General features: G+C 41.8%; 1 protein-coding gene across 1 annotated transcript in view; it reads left to right on the forward strand.

Moving 5' to 3' along the window:
* Positions 1 to 20,461, forward strand: part of TBC1D22B (TBC1 domain family member 22B) — an 87,108-nt gene that overhangs the window by 22,588 nt on the left and 44,059 nt on the right. The window contains exons 3-8 of the mRNA XM_028509093.2: positions 5,612 to 5,919; positions 8,219 to 8,398; positions 8,941 to 9,011; positions 10,439 to 10,567; positions 11,876 to 11,941; positions 15,247 to 15,361. Of these exons, the coding sequence (XP_028364894.1) occupies positions 5,612 to 5,919; positions 8,219 to 8,398; positions 8,941 to 9,011; positions 10,439 to 10,567; positions 11,876 to 11,941; positions 15,247 to 15,361 (869 nt within the window). The remainder of the gene's footprint in view (positions 1 to 5,611; positions 5,920 to 8,218; positions 8,399 to 8,940; positions 9,012 to 10,438; positions 10,568 to 11,875; positions 11,942 to 15,246; positions 15,362 to 20,461) is intronic.

Raw genomic sequence — 20,461 nt, forward strand, 5'->3', positions numbered from 1 at the left:
AACCTCAAAATGATCTCCTTCAAATCTCTCCTGTCTTTCTGTCACAGGGAATGACAGCCTTTCCTCCTCATTGAGTGGGAATATGTCCTTCCAGTTTCTATTTGCAAAGCCTTTATTTGAGTAAATTCTAATTCTTAATCTAGTTCACTTATATTGAATCTTCATCTGCTTCAGAAAATATAGTGAAATACTTTAAATGCATGCAAAGGTGTAAAGGAATATATAGCAAACAGACACATTCCCAGCACTCAGCTAATTTACCTCCTCAAGTTGTAGAGGAAGCTCAGTGTGTGTTAGCGCCCGACCCTTGGCAGGCTTGTCTCTTGGTGGAGAGCTGTAAGCCAGTCCAAGGTGTGTATCTGCTGGACCCAAGGTTAGACCACCAGCATCCAGTCAATTCTTCTACCTGAGTTAAAATTTAGTTTGTTAATTTGATGGTTTATTTAAAGACTTCTTAAAATACAAGAGGGTATTTAGGAAACATCAACCAGAAGAAAAAAATAGTAGTTAAACCTTGTGATCCGAAGTATTCCATATCATGCCACTGGATTCATTATGTGCAGCCTCAAGTTACGCCTAGCCCCTGAGGGGAAAACAATAATAATAATAACCACGTACTGCTATGCAGTATTTTACTGATGACAGGTCTTTCTTATACATCTGCCTATTTGTTCTTGACAGTGAAGATTCTGCAGCATGTACTACAGGTGCTGGACGTTGGGCCTCTTTTACAAAGGAGAGGCAGTCATAGCGATGAGTCCAGAACATGAAGCCCCAGCAGGCCTGCAGGGGAGTAATTTGCCTTCTGACTCAAGTGGATTTTTGACATGCAGATATTTGTACTGCATTGCCTCGGTTTTATTTTCTTTGATTTGGGCTCTCTTTATTTCCAATTATTCATTCAGTAGGTTTATAAGTATTCTTATTTTGGGATTTACAGAAGCCAACAAAACATTTTCCATTGAATAATAAAAATAACATCCTCAGTTTAGAAAACATGAATAATTCAGAGAAGTATAAAAATGAAATTAAATATCGCCTGTAATTCCACAGTCCAAGAGATTAGCACTGTTAACATTTTGATGTATTTTCTTCTTGTTCTTTTCTGTGCATTTACTTTTTAAAAAATAGACCATTAAAATATATAATTTTTGTTCCAATTTTTACTTCCTTTAGATCATCCTCAAGATGTGATTTTCACTGTATAACATTCCATCTGGCAGCTGAACCATAATTTAATCCATCATTTCCAATTTGTAGATGTTTATGTTATTTGCAGTTTTTAAGCAAAATAAATAACACCAGTAACTGTTTTAGATCATTTTTGTTTGACTTTCTGATTATATTCTTACGGTCAGAGAAGATGAACCTTTTTTTGTGGCGATTGAGATTGCATTTATTAAAGCTGGGGACAGTGAAACACGGAAGGCCTTAGGATAGAGGAAGCAATAGGAGAGCCTAAGTGGGGATGCTTTGGCTCACTGAAGGAGAAAGGGGGCCTTGGAGACAGATTGAGGGGGTTAGCCCAGGATCAGCTACCAGTGCCAATTGTTCCCCTGATTGCAAGTCTTGTGGGAACCCTCAGTGTTTAGTAGATGCCTGCCTGTGGGGGAGAAAAAGGGGAAGGGAAAAATGCAGGCTTACTCCTGGGAGAGAGAGTGTCGAGATAATGAACCATTTCGAGGCTTATGGTGTCCGTGTTTCCAGGTTGTTTTCCAGAAGGTCAGATAACATACACCCCCACCTGCAATATTAGAGAGCTGGTCTCACTACACTCTGGTCAGTTGAAGAGAATACATCTTTAAATCTTTGCTAATTTAGCACTGAGGTGGACAATGATATCTTGTTTTCATTACATTTGAGCTGTTACATCTTGTAATTATGTGTTCTCTCCTGTATTCATGTGATGTATTTTCCTTTAGTCTGTGTGAAACTAGTTTTTGAAAATAATTCCTCAGTGATGTCTTACTCCTTTTTTGGTGTTAATTATAGGGACATTCTGAAGAGCTATATGAGTTACCAGTCTGATTTATCAATGTTAATGACAGTTGTCTTTCAGAATAAAGATTGGATTTATTTAGGGAGATGGGGTGGATTATTAGACCATACATTTCTACTCAAAGGAAGAAACATCTCTTGGAAATGAGGGAACTTCATCTCCTCTGGTAGAGCCTTTTCACTCTAGAGTTGCCCTGCCATCCTGGGAGAAGCAGGCAGGCATTTTAATGTTTTTTGCATCCTACTCCCCAGGTATAAACTTACACCAGGCTATCCCCTCTGCTTCCCTGTTTGGGGTAGGAGGGATGCTAGATAAGACTGAGTTAGAAATGCCCTGACCGCACAGTCCCCAGGGACTGGATTAAGAGGAAAGTTCAGAGAAGCAGGGATGTCCTACACAACTCTTGGGAATAGGCTTTTTCTTCAGTGAGTTAATCTAGTGTTCCCCAAATCTTCACTTTTTTTTGGCCATTTTCTGTACTGTTATTTTACTAAATACATTTTTTAAACTTAATCTTTATTGTATTTTTTCCAGAAGAATCTATTTAATTATTTATTTTTAGAGAGGGAAGGGGGAGAGAGAGAGAGAAACATCAATGTGCGGTTTCCGGGGGCTGTGGCCTGCAACCCAGGCATGTACCCTGACTGGGAATCGAACCTGTGACACTTTGGTTCGCAGCCCGCGCTCAATCCACTGTATTGTATTTTTGTATTATAATATTATATCGTAATTTTCCATTACCATTTTGTTGCCTTATACCACCCTCCTGCCAGCGATCACCACATTGTTGTCCATGTCCATGAGGCCTTTTTCCTTTTTGCTCAGTCCCTCCACCCGCTAACTTGCCCCCACTAGCTGTCATCCTGCTTTCCACCTATGAAGCTGTCCCCATTTTTCTTGTTAGCTCAGTTTGTTCATTAGATTCCATGTGTGAGTGAAATCATATGGTATTTGTCTTTCTCTGACTGGCTTATTTCACTTAGCATAATGTTCTCCAGGTCCATCCATATTGTCGCAAAAGGTAAAATGTTCTTTTTTACGACTGAGCAATATTTTACTGGTAAATGTCCTGTAGGGGTTTTATCCACTCACCTATTGATGGACATTTGGGTCGCTTTTAAATCTTGGTGATTCTAAGTAATGATGCAATGAACATAGGGGTGCTTATGTTCTTTCGAATTGTTGTTTTGGGTTCCTTCAGATATATTCCCAGAAGTGGGACTGCTGGGTCAAAAGGCATATCCATTTTTAATTTTTTGAGGTATCTCCATATTGCTTTCCACAGTGCCTGCATCAGTCTGCATTCTCACCAACAATGCAAAAAGTTTCCCCTTTCTCTACATTCTTGCCAGCACTTGTTTATTGATTTATCATTCTGACAGGTGTGAGATAGTATTTCATTATGGTTTAATTTTCATTTCTTTGATGATTAATGATGTGAGCATCTTTTTATATGTCTCTTAGCCATCTGTATGTCTTCTTTGGAGAGTATCTATTCAGGCCCTTTGCCCATTTTTAATTGGGTTGTTTGTTTTTTTGGTGTTGAGTTTTGTAAGTTCCTTATACATGTTGGATACTAACCCCTTATCAGATATATTGATGAATATGTTCTCCCATTCTGTGGGTTGTCTTTTTATTTTGTTGACAATTTCCTTTGCTGTGCAAAAACTTTTTAGTTTTAAGGAATCCCATTTCTTTATTTTTTCTTTTGTTTCCCTTGCCTGGGGAGATATATCCAATAAAAAATTGCTACAAGCAATGTCCAAGATTTTGCTGCCTATGTTTTCTTCTAGGATTTTTATGGTTTCAGGTCAAATATTTAAGTCTTTGATCCATTTTGAATGTATTCTTGTGTGTGATGTAAGAAGGTGGTCTAGTTTCATTTTTCACACATATCTGTCCAATTTCCCCACCACTATTTATTGAATAAGCTATCTTTAGCCTATTGGATGTGCTTGCTTCTGGAAATCCTAGCCACAGCAATCAGACAAGAAGAAGAAATAAAAAGTATCCAAATTGGAAAGTAAGAAGTAAAACTGTCTTTATTTGTAGATGATGTGATACTGTAGGTAGAAAACCTCAAAGATTCCACCAAGAAAGTACTACAACTGATAAATGAATTCAGTAAAGTAGCAGGATACAAATTAATATCCAGAACTCAGCTGCATTTTTATATGCCCATAGTGAACTAACAGAAAGGGAAATTAAGAAAACAATCTCATTCATAATTGCTTCAAAAAAAATGAAATACCTAGGAATAAACCTAACCAAGGATGTAAAAGACCTGTACTCAGAAAATTATAAGACACTGAAGAAGGAATCTGAAGAAGATAAAAATAAGAGGAAGCACATACAGTGTTCATGGATAGGAAGAATTAACATCATTAAAATGTCCATACTACCCAAAGCAATCTATAGATTCAGTGCATTTGCTATTAAGATTCCAATGATGTATTTCACAGAACTAGAACACATATTTCAAAAATTTATGGGGAACCACTAAAGGCCCCACATAGCAACAGTGATCATGAGAAAGAAGGACAAAGTTGGAGGAATTGCACTATCTAATATCAAACTAGAGTATAAGGTGGTAGTAGTTAAAACAGCCTGGTACTGGCATAAAAACAGACACATAAATCAATGGAATAGAATAGAAAGCTAAATACAGAAATAAACTAAATACATTTTTAAAACCTCATTTTATTTACACAGTTAGATTTATTTTTAAAAATAAACCTTATCACTTCTATAAATGAAAAACCAATATCATTTGCCAAAAATAGAAAATAACCTAAAAAAAAAGTGAAAAACTAAAATCTTACTAATTAAATTCTAAGCCAGGTCCTGTTGCTTACACATATGTTGCTCACTTTGTTAAAAAATAGTCTTATAGACAGAGTGGCACCAAACTGAGACTGTTTCCTCACAGCCAGCAGAAGCACTTGAATGGCACAAAAAAAGAATGACTTACTTGTTCATTTTGGAATTTGATGTTTAATGCTACATCTAGTCTAACTAAAGTTACCTCTTGTTCTACCAGTAGTTTGTGGCCTCAGGAGTAGTTGAGGTTATGTTGCCATAACAGGTTAAGTCTGAAATGTGGATGGATTGACACACAAAGGTTTGTTTCACGCTCATGCTGCATGTCTAGAGTGGGGTCAGGTGGGAGTGGAGCGCACTCCAGTGCTTACCTGTTCCAGTGCTCACCTGTTACCCAGGCTGAAGGAGGCACCACCCTCTGGATCCTCATCAGTTACCACAGTAGAAGAAAGTTTATAGAGAACTCACACCTTTTCTTTTATACTTGGAAGTAATTGTCTCATTTCTCAGCCCATCAACCAGAGCTAGTCATGTGGCCTCGCCTAAGTGCCTGGCGGCTGGGAAGTGTAGAGGAGAACATGGAACAGTTGGCGAGCGTTGCTGTCTTGCTACATCTGTCTGCAGCACAGGACTGGTCTAGATGCATCTGGGTGAGGAATAGATAATGGGTGTTTTTTGTTTGAAGATGATAATGATTGTATATGAGGTCGTTTGTAATAATATTAATATCACGTTAAACAAGTAGTGAGGTATGTCAGACCATTCTTGGTAACGGTATTTCCTTTCTTAAAGCTTCATTAAAGAACGATCAAAAGTCAATACAGTTCCTCTGAAGAATAAGAAGGCCTCCAGTTTTCATGAGTTTGCCCGGAATACCAGTGATGCTTGGGACATTGGCGATGATGAGGAAGAGGACTTTTCCTCCCCTTCTTTCCAAACTCTGAACTCAAAAGTTGCTTTGGCAACTGCAGCCCAAGTCCTGGAAAACCACAGCAAGCTGAGGGTGAAACCAGAACGATCCCAGTCAACAACGTCTGACGTTCCTGCCAGCTACAAGGTCATAAAGTCCAACAGTGATGCTCAGCTGTCCAGAAATTCCAGTAAGTCCATCCTGCTCCCTCCATAGCCTCTGCCTTTCCAACAGAGTGCATTTTACATAAAAACATTTTTTCTTTAGGGCATCACTCAGATTTTTCCATTGGATGGTAAACAAGCAAGTTCAAGGCTAAGGTATGACATCAGTGAGCCTAACTGGTCATAAGCTGTATTTGCTTCTCCTACCTTGATGGCTGCCTGGCCCTGCAATCTGGGGCTTTACCTCCTGACACCCAGTTGTTGCCTGAAAATCTCTTCTCTCTTTCCCTGTGCTGAGGTCCAAACTTTTGTAGTTTGTTTGCTTCACATTGCTTTAGTCCTGGTCAGGTTAAAGAATATTGACTCATATATTTAAGGTTGTTAGCTGAATTCCACAAACGTTCAGTACTGTTGGTTGGCCTCCTCAGCCGTGGGGAACAGCAACTAGCATAAGGTTGTCTCTCCTGTTCCTGAGGCACGGAGCAACATGTATGTGAAGGCCCTGTGTCACAGCTTCCTGCCTGTCAGGTCGGGGCAGCAGGAGGAGATCCTTTGGTGTGTCTCTTCAGGAGACTCCCATAACTGGTTGAGGTGATAGTGGCTTTATCAGAGATTTGGGGACTTTCAGTGTATACTTTTAAACATGCACTGCTATATTAAATATTGCCCTAAAGGGTGTTTTGGAAGCCAGTTATTCTGAGCTGGAGAGGGAAGTGCCATCATTCTAGTGAAAGTTAAAACAACTGCTTGGCGAAGGGTGAAAAGGAAGTAGAAGAATGTCAGAGCCCTAGCGTATGTCTTGGCTCGTGTTCTAAGAGAACTTCTTTCACAGCTTTAGACTAAGCATATGGTCATGAAATTAGGCTGGGAGGCCTTTGAAATCATTCCACAGTCACTTCCTATCCCTGGCTTGGGCCCTAGCTTGAACCTCTGGTGCCTTGCACCGATAGGCATTTAAGTGCTGGTTGACCAGGGGTCACAGCTACAAACAGCGTCTGTGCACCATGTCTGAGAGTCTCCAGTGTGAGGAGGACCCCTCCATGATCCCTACGAGCTGAGCTGCCCCTTGTGCAGCCAGGATCACCCAGAACCTTCCCTTTGTGAGCTTCCGTCCTGCAAGCATCAGTCTGTGAATCACTGCCGTAGGCTGTGCACATGGGCCTGAGCGCTGCAATGTGTTTTCTAGGCCTCATGTTACACAAGGCTTCCCAGCCAAGTACCCTGTGGCACTTGTTTCTGTAAACCTTCTGGTTGTGCTGGTAGTCACTGTTTAATTCTTGTGACTAATACTTCTTAAGGCCCTGATATAGAAAGAATATGAAACAGTCATGAAAGGACAGTCAGAATTGAAGACTGAGTTTTGTTTGGGGTAGTAAAATAAATAAGGGTTTCAGAGTCAGAACGATCTGTGGTGGCTCCTTGGCTCCCCCTTGCAAATTGGTTAACCTTTCTGAGCTCTAGTTTCCTCATCTGCAGGAGAGTTAGAAATCAGTAAATTCCCACCACATGTTGTAAGGGTCAAAGGAGAAATATGTAAATATGACCAGCACTCAATAAATGTTAGTCCTATACTGCCCATTTCTCCTACCTTGCCATCTAGTGTAGAAATGTCTAGAACCAGACATAGAGTTCAGCTTGTATCTGTGTTCTGGTTATTTAGTTATATCCCAGCAGAATCAAAAGCTGGTTCATTTGGTAAAGCATGTGGAGCATAAAGGAACTGCAGCCACCAAAAGTGGGATTGCTGTAGGCCAGGGCTTCTCACCCTGTGCAGGGCGCACTGTGGGCCAAGAACGGGTTAGAGTTGGGCCAAGGGATACTGACCTTCCCCGCTCTTGGGGCAGCTGAGTGGGGCTGGGGCTTCAGGAGCGCAGCTACCTCCTGATATTGCAGCATGCTTTATAGTGTTGTTTCCTGTGTGCTCTGTGACGTGGACAGAAAAGGTGAATGTGGTCTCAGATTATCTTGCCCCCAAACTCATTATTAGGCCCCAAGAAGAGTTCCAGGTTGGGGTAGAAAGAAAACATTTGATTGTCCTCTGGAGTCACCAAAAAAGTGCTCAAAGTTGCTTCAGCATCCCAAGTCTCTGTTAGCACATAAGGTGCCTTGTATGTGTGGTAAAAAACGCAGCCTGGCCTCCAGGGGGAAGAGTGCAGCACAGCTGGGTTTCCATCCCCTGCTGCCTCTCAGCTGGACACCTCCGGCAGCCCACAAGCCACGCAGCTGTGGCTTATGGAGGAGATGGTACTAAACAGTCAGGTTTAAAGTTTCTCCGAGTCCGTGCTCTTCACACAGCCTGTTTCTTTTTCTTTTGTATTATCTCAGGTGATACATGCCTGAGGAATGCACTCCACAAACAGCAGTCACTTCCTCTTCGACCCATCATCCCTCTTGTTGCCCGGATCTCGGACCAGAATGCTTCTGGGGCACCCCCAATGACTGTCCGAGAGAAAACCCGCCTAGAAAAATTCCGTCAGCTTCTCTCCAGCCACAACACTGACTTAGGTGAGTTTCCATAAGCTCTGGGCAAGATAGGGCCTCTTGGTGACTGGAATTCTCAGAGACCTGGAAGCTATTGCTCTTTATTCTTCCTTCTTTTACTTTTCCAGCATCTCCTGATCTGGTGCCCATTGCAGTGACATGCAGGTATTAAGTCAGAAGTATGTTACTAGAAATTAGGGACCAAATTAGGTGGGACTGGATTCTGTGGCCTGTAGACCATAGTGCAATTATTCTGGCTTTGGTCTCCCCACCTCAAGGCAACTCTATTGAAATCCACACCTACTGGTCTTTCTCTTCCCCTCTAACTCTAATCTCTAGCTGACTAGATCCCTACTGCAGAGCTATGTCCTTGGCACTTTGCTGCTCAGGGCTGTTGTTTTGGCCTTTACCCCTGTGCTTGTCAGTAGCTGGTGGTGGTGGTTGTGGTGATAGTGATGGTGGTGATCATCTTACTTGAATGGTGGGAGGCATCAGGCAGGGCTGGCTAAGGCTTGTTTTAGGTTTTGGGAAGAGGTAAATCCAACGAAGCTGTTATCTGTTTGCAGATGAACTGAGAAAGTGTAGCTGGCCAGGGGTTCCCAGGGAGGTTCGACCTGTAACCTGGAGACTCCTGTCGGTGAGTTCTACCCACTGTGTAGAGAAGCATGAGCCTCACACTGCCCTTCTTACCTGATGAGGTTAGTTCGAGCACATTAGTCTTACTCCATAGACTTCTCTAGTCCTACTGGATATGACACAACTGTGGGACTATAATCCTATTTCTGTTCCTAAAGAAACACGTTCTGGAGAGTTTATTCTTACACAAGTAGAAGAGCATGACTTAGTTCCCATAGTGACAGTCTCACATTCTCAACACCAGAGAGGAAGGATATAGTGAGGTGCAGTGGTCCTAGTGCTTGTTTGGGCAAGTCGCACAGTCCCTGTGCTTGACTCCTTTTTCAGTAGGAATAACCAAAGTGGTTGAAACCCATTTTGCAACTGTGAAGAGTTGATGAATGGGTTCCCTCCAAAGCCTTCATAGTCCCACTTTTACTGAGTGTAGAACACCATCCGGCCACTGTGATGGGAATATTTGGATTTTCTGAGCCTATAAAATTCATTCATTCACCTAGCAAGGATTTATTGAGGACCTGCTGTTTGCCAGGCACGGTGCCAGGTGCTGGGAGGGTATACAAAAATGAATCAACCACAGTCTCTGCCCGCAAGCACTTACTGTGGAATATATTGCATAAATGTTTATGAGAGGATGGGTTTCTCTCCTGACTGCTTCCCACCCTCAGTCCCGCAACCATGAATCATTGCCTCTGCCACTTCTTTTTTTGTTTGTTTGGGTTTTTTTGGCAACTTCTGCCACTTCTAATAAGTTCAAATGCTATGAGGAGTAGATTTGGTGAGAACAGAAGAACAGGAGATGTAAGAATTGAGAGTGGGGTCTAGATGAGGGACAAGAGTGAAAGTCGGCCTGGAGCTTTGGCGAGGAGAGGGCTGCTGCCAGAAGTTGTATGTGTGGATGTTGCATTTGCTATGTCACAGATTCCATTCAGCTTCCCATGCTAGTAATTCTGAATGTTATCGTGGCAAAGAAGGGGTAACCAGCACACACTTATGTGGCTCATCACTGAAATGTGCTGTAGAGACAGGCATCTCCCTGTGATTCTCAGAAGCATTACCTTGCACACACACAGCCTTCAGAGGTTTTGACTTGAGTCCACTTCCCTCCGACTGACCTACATTCACTGCTCTGTGTGCCAGCTGTGGGAGCTCCGGGGCGCTCACCAGCAGTACAAGCTCCAAGCGCAGCATAGGGCTACAAGAGTACATATCCCTGGGAACTCGGGCTCATTCACCCACATGTGGATGTCATTGAATGAGGAGAGGGCAGACTCTGGGTGGCCAAAACCAAAAAGGGATCTACCCTTGTTTTCTTGGCAGTTTTGCTTCCATTCCTTTGATAGTTTCCAAGCCACTGCTCAGGCTGAAATAAAAATTAAGGATTCATCCAACCATTATCTGTCCCCATCTGACTAGCAGTCCTGTCTATAGGGCTATCTCCCAGCCAACAAGGAGAGGAGGAAGTTGACCCTGCAGCGGAAGCGGGAAGAATATTTTGGCTTCATTGAGCAGTATTATGACTCTCGAAATGAGGAACATCACCAGGATACGTACAGACAGGTACAGTGATCACATGCTGCCCTTTTGCTTACTTGTCATGTAATCTTAAGGTATGTCTCTTGGGAATACTATCAGATACAGGTTTTCCAAATCTTTAGTCTATGGTGTGCTGGTTAGGAATTAAATTTATTCCTAGGAGTATGCAGAGTAGGTACTGGGGGCTTGGGGAAAAAATTTATTCCCTCTTTCTAATTCGGTAGTTCTAATTTTAGCCATTTAAAATAGGGTTTTCCTCCTGGCAGTGGCAGTGCTTCTCAAATTTAATGTACATACAGATCACCTAGGATTCTGATGAAATCCCACCTAGGGATTGTGATAAAATGCAGTCTTTAATTCAGTAGGTCTGGGGTGAGACCTTCACATCTAATGAGCCCCAGGTGATGGCAACACTGTGTTCCACAGACCTCACTGTAGTAGTAAGAGTATGGGGCACAAGATGCAAGGTGTGTTCACTCAGGACGGTCCAGTCCCTCAGGACTGGGACACCGGTGCCTGTTCAGCCTCCATGTCTGTTGGTCTGCCTGCAGGAGCTGTCACCATCAGCAGCCTTGGCAGAGAGTGTTCCATCATTACAAATTGTGGCCCCCACAGCTTAAGGGAAGGTGGTTCAGGGTTGGGGGAGAAGAGGAGTCTGGTGGTTGCAGAAGAGGGGAAGGCTGGGAGAGGCAGCTGTCTGCAACAGTCCCTAAGAACTGAAGTACTCTCTGCCACTGCTGACACAGGCCTTGCGATTGTTAGACTTGGGAAGTCACGAAGCCAAAACCAACTGTAGTGACCTCTTTGGTAACAGAAGTCAGAACTTTCGGTGCCAGTTAGGAAGGTCAGCTCTCCCTGGAGTTTCTCCACTTTTTATGCATCGTGACTTCATGAGCAGGTCCTTCTTGGTTCCTCATTCTGGCACGTTTTTGTAGCTGTCAGAGCTCTTTTAGTTCCTGGAAACTGCTGATGAGTAAGATCGGAAAGAGGGGTACACATTTTGATCATACCTATTAAAGAAGTACCAGCTCAGAGTGAAATAGACTTCAGACCAATAGGGAAAAATGGGTGATTCTCTTAGGTTATGAAGCCTATTGCTTTTTGAGATAAGTGTTTTTTTGTGGGGAGGTTTCTTTGCTATTCAATAAGCTGCTGCTATCATGGAAATGTATTCTGGATGGACAGACTATTTTTTTGTATGTCAGTTAGTTCTTTCTGAAGATAAATTGTGCTCTCACTCTTACTCCCTTGATCCTAGTTCTTACTAAGAAAATAACTTCTCAAGAGAACAGACTTGCATTTGTATTTTTGGCCATGGCTTCTCTTTTTCAGATCCACATTGACATTCCAAGGACGAATCCTCTCATTCCATTGTTCCAGCAACCACTTGTACAGGAGGTGAGGGAAGTACTTAACATTCTTGGCCCTTTTCCCCTCTACCTTTGTGGCACCTTTCTGCATGGATGAGTGCTGGAGCCTTCTCTCCAACCTTGAGCAGGTTTACATCGAGTTGTGATAATACCTGTGTGCAGCTGTGGAGCTTTGGTCCCTTCAGAGCACTTTTCCTGTGCATCCTCATTTGATCTTCATAACAAACCCATGGGCAGAATAGTACTGATAGTTTAAGGGACCTGCCCAGAGTCTTGAGAATATCTGGTGACAGAATGAAGACTGGAGCCCACATCTTAGAATTCCTAGACCTGTGTTTCCTGTTCTTTATCATGTTGGGGTAATGATTTTTAAAAAATTGTTACCAATATGTGTAACAAAATTCATCATTTTAACCAACTTTAAGTGTACATCAGTGACATCAAGTACATTAAACAATACCTAACTCTTTATTCCCTAGCAACTACTATTCTGCTTTCTTTATGAATTTGACTACTCTTGGTACCTCAAATAAGTGGGATCATACAATATTTATTCTTTTGTGTCTAGCTTATTTCACTTAGCATAAATATCTTCAAGGTTCATCCATGTTATAGCATGGGTCAGAATCTCTTCCTTTTTAAGTTGGAATCATATTTCACTGTATATGTGTGTAATACATACTGCTGACTGAGGCATCTGTCAGTGGACAGCGGGGTTGCTTCCACCTTTGGGTGCTGTGAGTAATGCTCCTGTAAACATGCGCAGGTGAACATCTGTTTGAGTCCCTGTTTTAAATTCTGGGTGGGTGCCCAGAAATTGAATTCGTAGTGACACTTTGAGACCTAACAAATTAGTGAGGCAAATGGAAGGTCTCAGTGGGACTATTACCTTTTACCCAAGCAGTAACTATAAACTTCCAGAGAGTAAGCATTGCTTTTGCAGCTTCAGAGTCGCTAGGGCACTGGGTTTAAATGATCTTTGAATTGCACTTGCAGGTATCCTCATAATAAGGAGGGATGGTGGTAAACATGCTCAAAATAGTTTATATGGACTTTAGATTATGTTCATAATTGTGTTTAATTGTATATGTCTCTACTGGTGGGATCCCTCATGACTCACCAATAGCATAAAGAAGGTTTGAGGGTGACACCATTACTTTACCTGTATTAGTCAGCTCAGAGGAAGCTACCAGTCCACTCAGGATCCCTGTGTGTCACCACACAGCTCCCACTACCGACCCAGCCTTGCTCATTCCTCATTTCAACCTGGAGATGTTCAGATACTTCTGCTGTGCATGCTTACTCTAAACTTGGACACAGGGAAAGTAGCTTGTTTAAAAGGCTTCTCCTAATAGTGGAAACTTGAATACAAAGAAGGAAAATCAAACTGTAGCCTTCTCAAATCTCTGCTCTGTCTAGCAGGCTGTAGTCCCCTTAAACAGAGCAAAATGCTAACCAAGGAGCAGAGAACCAAGTAACTCTGAATATTGAAAGACTTGCTTTGCGAACCTGAAAGGTTCTTCGGCATTAACTATATAGTAAGTCAGAGTTACTCACACTGGTAGAAGAAGTGTAGAAAAACCCTTAGGTATTATCCTCTCCTCTCTTCTCTGTGAGGCCAGATTATCCCAGACATTTTTCTGTAATGAAGATTCCATGGTCTCTAGTGGTAACCAGGTTTGGTTCTATTCAGTTTCTCTTTGTCATCTCCACTTGTACAGTGTGTGTCTGCACTGCCTCGTCCTTAATACAGAGCGTTTATTGCAGGTCCTGATTGTGAATGGGTAGCCGGTGGCCATTATTAAAGCCAGTCACCAAGGATTTGTGTATTCACAAGGGGTTGAGGGTGTGGAATAGAGGCCCTGGTAAGTCCTTCAGAAGGGCTGACCTGAGGGAGCTTTTAACAGATATCTAGACAGACAGGTTGCAGGAGGTGTGAGGAGACAAAGTGATGTAGAGAATCCTTGGGATTTCCTGAACTTGGTGAGTCTAGCTTGACCTATAGTTTCAAGGGAGGGAGGGTCATTTAATAGAGAGAGGAAAGAATGTAGGCGAGCCCCCATTACAGGGTTGAGTCTAACACAAATGGGGGTACTCTGCCCTTTCTCAGCCCCAGAGAACAAGTGGGCAAGTCTAATGGAGGCAGAGAGGTCAGCCCCGTCCAGACAGTTTTGTTCTCATGGCCTGGAAGCGCCAGAGGGTTGACAGTGGGAATGTTTCTCAGCGCTTTGCCAGCTGGAAGGGCTGGGGAGTGTCCTTTATTGTGTCTTTAGAGTCTCCTCTTCACTCCTATACTAGCTAATTGACTCTAAAACCATACAACCATTTCCTTTTTACTGTTCTCCCTGGGAGCTTTTCTTTTTCTCCACCTGACCTCTGAGAAGGCCTCCTCATTTTGCCCTCAGAGCCGACAGTCTGGGGCTCTGCAAGATCATGTGCTATGGTGGCCTTGTTATTCCTGTCCCTCTGCACACCATCAACACCTCTGTCACTCTCTGCGTGGTTCACAGAGACATGAGCAATCCACATTAAGCCCAGGAGTTGTGGTCAGTGGGATGAAGCCAGGGAATGGGAGAAAAGCTCAGAGGGCCTAATGAAAGCAGTGGGGAATGTAGTTGAATGGGACAGGGCCAGACTCTGAAAAGGGACCATAAAGAGCTCTTCTTTCTCCCCGTTCTAACCCTCTGGCCCCTTGTGGCTAATATACATAACCGCAGAAGCTTTTCCATGGAGGCCCTGGCTGATTTGTCTTTTCTCAGATTCCCAGCTGCAAGAGTCCAATAGGATTTGGTTTACTTGACTTGCTATCCCCAGCAAATGTATGGGTTACATCCTGATATATGAAGTGACTTCCTATATCTTTTGTCTGTCACTACATCTTCTTCCATCTCAGCAGGGAGAAAGGAGAAGGTGGTAGAAAAGGTATTTCCTATCTTCATCCTGTAATGACAAAAAAGAGATTTAGCAAAAGTACCAAAACTTGGCTGTTTGATACTTGCTCCTGGAACTAGAAAAACAGTGTCTTCAAATGACACCCTGAATCAGTGACTTGCATTGCAAACCTTTTCTGAGGCATTGTGTTGCCATCCTTTTCCTAATCTTACATCAGACTGGCTAGACACTGTAAAGATAAAGGGCAAGAAGTATCTACCTCTGCTTAAAAAACAATTGGTACCTTAGAAACTTTATATTTCTATATTTCATCTCATAGCATTTAAAAATTTTTCCTAAAAATTTTACAGCAACCCTGAGATAAAGTATGAGGCAGGTAAATGGAGGGAGGGAGTGTATCCCCATAATTTAACAGTTATATCTTCTTTCCTTCTTTCCTAGATCTTTGAAAGAATTCTATTTATTTGGGCCATCCGTCACCCTGCCAGTGGGTATGTCCAGGGAATTAATGACCTGGTCACTCCGTTCTTTGTCGTCTTCCTATCAGAATATGTGGGTAAGAAGCATGAGTACCAAGTTGGACGAGCTATTGTTCTTTCTTCTCTTCAGTCTGTTTGTTTTTCCCGAATGCAGCCAGTAGGCATGTCTTGCTAAGTCAGGATAGTGACTTGAGACAGCTAAGGCTATTTTAACAACATAGAAGCCTGGAATCTATCTCTTGCGATGATCACAAATCTCACCTAAAAAGACCTGCTCTCTCACAAGAATGATTGAATCGGTATGTTATGTTCTGCCATAAACAGAGGATTTGATAGTTTATCTAAGGTCATTTTAGGATTATTTTGAACTTGTGTGAAACACTGGCCCACATCCATGAAAGCCGGCATTTTAGAATGTACGATATATCAGGCCTTCCCACTTAGTTCACATGCTGTTTCTCAGTAGTAGGATGTGGACACGTACAGGGGCAAAGGTCATGGCACCAGAATCCAGCTCACATTGGAGGTAATGGGGTAGACCAAGGATAGCCCCAGCACCTTGATTTCTTCCCCTCCTCCTTCACCTCTTACCCTTTTGGGTTCTGGTCACTTTGGGTGGAATGATTAGATGTCACTGTGGCAGTTAGGTTTTCTTGCAGCCCCGGCCTCCTCCCCTGGCCAGGCCTAAATTAGGTGGTCTTAAAAGGATTTGAGGATCCTCCGCCTTTTTTTTTTGGTTTCCTTAATTACTTGTGCTAATAAATTCAAAGGAAAACCCATCTGTCGTGGCCTGATGCTTTCTTCTTAAAGGGAAGCTCACGTGAGAATCAACAGTGATAAGGGTCTTAGCAAACCAGCCATGTAATCTTTTCATTTCACAGATAGGCTATAAGATTCTCTCCTTCTTAGTGGCAGGGCTAGGACTAGAACCTTTTTCTTTAGACTCAGGGGTTGGGGGTTGGATTTTATGGATTTTGGAGAAAGCCATGGCAGGGGGGTAGGACGGTAATGAGAAGTGGACTAGAGTGGAGGCCCTTGGCAGGGGAAGGCTAGGAAATGTGTCACTCGATTCGTCCCATTCAGGCTTTCTGATGGGGCTTAAAGGGATGGTGTTTTGGTCCTCCATAAGGCAGTCTCAAAAAGTAAGACAACTGAAGGACATCATCCTGTTTCCCCTTGAGTGGAAGCAACCAGGGCAGACCTTGGAGTAAGGGCAGAAGGTCACTCTTGCTCACTCTGTCAGGTGATCCCAAGCAAAAGCGAGACTAGTGAAAATTCAGCTACTGGAAGCATATAAATAAAGCTTTTGCTAGAGGACTTTTCATTTTCCCTTCACATTAACAGGTCAACTTTTAGAAACAGCTTAATTCTGTGTGTTTAATTTTATTAGGAACACTGCAACTGATCTATTGGGATATATATACTATATTGTAGGCTGCTGTTTACAATAGCACTTTTCTAAAATAGCATTAAAGGAGGAGCCTAGAAAGGTATTAATTCATTCATTAGTCTACATTTGAAGTCTAAATGCTAGCATGAAATATTAGTGACAGTATTATGCCAATTAAAAACAGTTCCAGTTGGATATTTAATTATATTGTTAGCTGCTATTTATATTTTGTACACAAATTTTCTTTACTTTCTAGAGTCAGCCATCCCATTACTGCCTCAACCCCACCAGTCCCACCACACACTGTGCCTTTCTTTGTTTGATAAGTAGGACTGCATTCTGATCTTGGTATTTGGTTGTCAGCCCCGCCTGCTGACCAGTGAAAGCACTACCGACCCCCAGCACTCGTGCAGGGCAGCGTGGGCTGCTCGTGGCAAGCCCTCTGCAGCACTCAGTGTCACCACTGCAGCGGGCTGCAGATCAGCTTCTCCTAGACCTAGGAAGGTGGCATCCACTCATTTCTTACAAAAATTTTACTATGTTACATTTCAAGCATATGTAAAATTAGAAAAAAATCATACTTTAAAACCCTTTATACTTATCACCCAACTTCAACAGCCAGTGTTGTTTCATCTGTACCTCCACTCATTCTCTATCCTCTTAGCTTTGTGAATTATTTAGAGCTAATCAAGCATCACATGATTTCATCCATAAATATTCCCATATGTATCTCTAGAACACAATGATTGAAGAAACCCACAGCCATAATGCAATTATTACAGCTAAAAAGTAATAATAGCTCCTTAATATAATGTTATATATAACAGTATTTAAATTTTCCTGATTCTCATAAATATATTTAACAATTTGAATCAGGGTCCAAATTGACTACACACATTCTAGTTGCTTGATATGTCTCATCAGTTCCCATTTTTCTCTCCTTCCCTTAGGACTTTGTAGTGTTAGCCCTTGTTTTTTTAGTTTTCAGCCTAGGGCTTCACCATACCAGGCAGTAATACCACCCTGGCATTTATTTATTTATTTATTTATTTATTTATTTATTTATTTTTGGAGAGAGGGGAAGGGAGGAAGACAGAGAGGGAGAGAGATATCAATGTGTGGTTGCCTCACACATGCCCCCTACTGGGGCCCTGTCCTACAACCCAGGCATGTGCCCTGACTGGGAATTGAACTGGCGACCCTTTGATTCACAGGCCAGCACTCAATCCACTGAGCCACACTAGTCAGGGCTCACCCTGATTTTTAAACCACTTTACCATTTGCAAAGTACTTTGACATACCTGATTTCATTTAGTAGGCCCCAATATCTCTTTAAGCTAAATGTTTCAACCCATTTTACAGGTGAGAAATCCAAGCCTCAGAGGTTTAATGAGCTTTTAAAACTCAAACACAGGTCTTTTGACCTAATTACCTATGCTCTTCAAACCAGGGTTGTCTCATCTCAGATCCTTGCCCTTGGACCTCTAATGGCTCCCTCTGCTCCATTCTATGCTCCAAAGCAGGTAGCAGGCACATTTCTTATTGCCCCTTGCCTTTAAAAAAATTGCAGTAGAAGTACCTGCTCATTAAAAAAAGAATCAAAAAAATTTTGAAGTGCTATTACTGCCTCCCGCCCCCAGAGATAACTACTGTTGACTACTACTGGTATATATTTTTCCATACTTTTTCCTGCATGTGGATAGGCCTGCATATATTATTGTTCTTTGTTGCATTCAGAAAAATGGGATCGAACTATCCATACGTTTTTGTATACCGATGTGTTCACTCACAAATATCATGGCCACCTTTCCAAGTCTGAGCATACAGGTCTACCGTAACTTACCATTTTCAGCAATTACATTTATTTTCATAATAAGGCTTTACTATAGTTTAACAGTTCTATAGAATGACATTTAAATTATCTATAACTTTTAGGTGTTATAAATAACATTGAATATCCTTGTACATATTTTCTTGTGCATTTTAGTCAAAATATCTCTCTCTCTGAATGGGAGTCTCTAGAAGTGAAATTGCTAGTCCCAAGAGCATGCCAAATAGGTACTACTGAATTACACTCCAGAAAAGTTTATACCATCTTATACTCTAATCACTGATGTTTGAGTGCACTTTTCTTCACATCCTTAGTACAACTGGGCCTCTTAGTGCACTTGTGTTGCAGCAATCTAGCACATATACCACCATGGTTTGCGTTTCATATTTATTTTCACTTGCTCATCAGTGAGGTTGTTTATTTTTTCGTATGTGTTTTAGTGTTTGTTTCTTTATTACATGTTTCTTTGTTACTTGTTCAAATCTTTTAGCCATTTTTTCTATTGGATATTTGGACTTATTTTGTAAGAGGTTTTTGTAGATTAGATATATTTATTCTTCGTCTGGTGTGTGATAAAAATATTAGGTTGAATGAACCACATGAAATTGCTAATATTCAACCATTTTTTACCTCTCCCCACAGGAATTTTATATGGTTCAACCTAATATTTCTTTCTCCCAGGTCATTTGTCTTTTTAATTTGTATATTGTGTCTCCTTATATAGAACTTCCTAATTGTTATATAGTCAAATCTTTTCATTCAACAAGTATTTATTGAGCTCCTATTATGTGCCAGGGGATAAAGCAAATCAGATGACAGACTTGGGCCCTGCCCTGTGGTTCCTCCCATCTAGTGGGGGAGGATCCACAAACAGGTAAACAAGTCTTTGCAAAGTATGAGGACGAGGAGGAAATGTCTCCTCCATTATGGCTTTTGGATTTGGTATCTTGCTTGGGAGGTCTTTCCTTCCCCACCCTAATATTATAAAAATACTCTCCCAAGTTTTCTTTTAATACTCTTGTGCATTTGGATTTACATTTAGCTTTTCTTTTTTTCTTTTTTTAAGATATATTTTATTGATTATTCTGTTAAAATTGTCTATCGCATTTTCCCCCTTCACTCCCCTCCACCCTGCACATCCCCTTCCACCCACATTCCCCCCCTTTAGTTCATGTCCATGGGTCATACATGTAAGTTCTTTGGCTTCTACATTTCTCATACTATTCTTACCTTCCCCCTGTCTGTTTTCTACCTACCATCTATGCTAATTATTCTCTGTACCTTTTCCCCCTCTCTCCTCCTCCCACTCCCCTGCTGATAACTTTCCACATGATCTCCATTTCTGTGGTTCTGTTCCTGTTCTAATTGTTTTCTTAATTTGTTTTAGTTTTTTTTTTTGTTTTAGGTGGGGTTGTTAATAATTGTGAGTTTGCTGTCATTTTACTGTACATGTTTTTTTCTTCTTTTTCTTAGATAAGTCCCTTCAACATTTCATAGAATAAGGGCTTGGTGAGGATGAACTCCTTTAACTTGACCTTATCTGAGAAGGACTTTATCTGCCCTTCCATTCTAAATGATAGCTTTGCTGGATAGAGTAATCTTGGGTAGAGGTCCTTGCCTTTCATGACTTGGAATACGTCTTTCTAGCCCCTTGTTACCTGTAAGGTCTCTTTTGAGAAATCAGCTGACAGTCTGATGGGAACTCCTTTGTAGGTAACTCTCTCCTTTTGTCTTGCTGCTTTTAAGATCCTCTCCTTAACTTTAATCTTGGGTAATGTAATTCTGATGTGCCTTGGTGTGTTCCTTCTTGGGTCTAACTTCTTTAGGACTGTCTAAACTTCCTGGACTTCCTGGAAGTCTATTTCCTTTGCCAGAATGGGGAAGTTCTCCTTTATTATTTGTTCCAATAACTTTCCCACTTGTTGCTCTTCCTCTTCTCCTTCTGGTACCCCTATA

The sequence above is a fragment of the Phyllostomus discolor genome, chromosome 4 (assembly GCF_004126475.2).
Source record: "Phyllostomus discolor isolate MPI-MPIP mPhyDis1 chromosome 4, mPhyDis1.pri.v3, whole genome shotgun sequence".
Classification (NCBI taxonomy): domain Eukaryota; kingdom Metazoa; phylum Chordata; class Mammalia; order Chiroptera; family Phyllostomidae; genus Phyllostomus; species Phyllostomus discolor.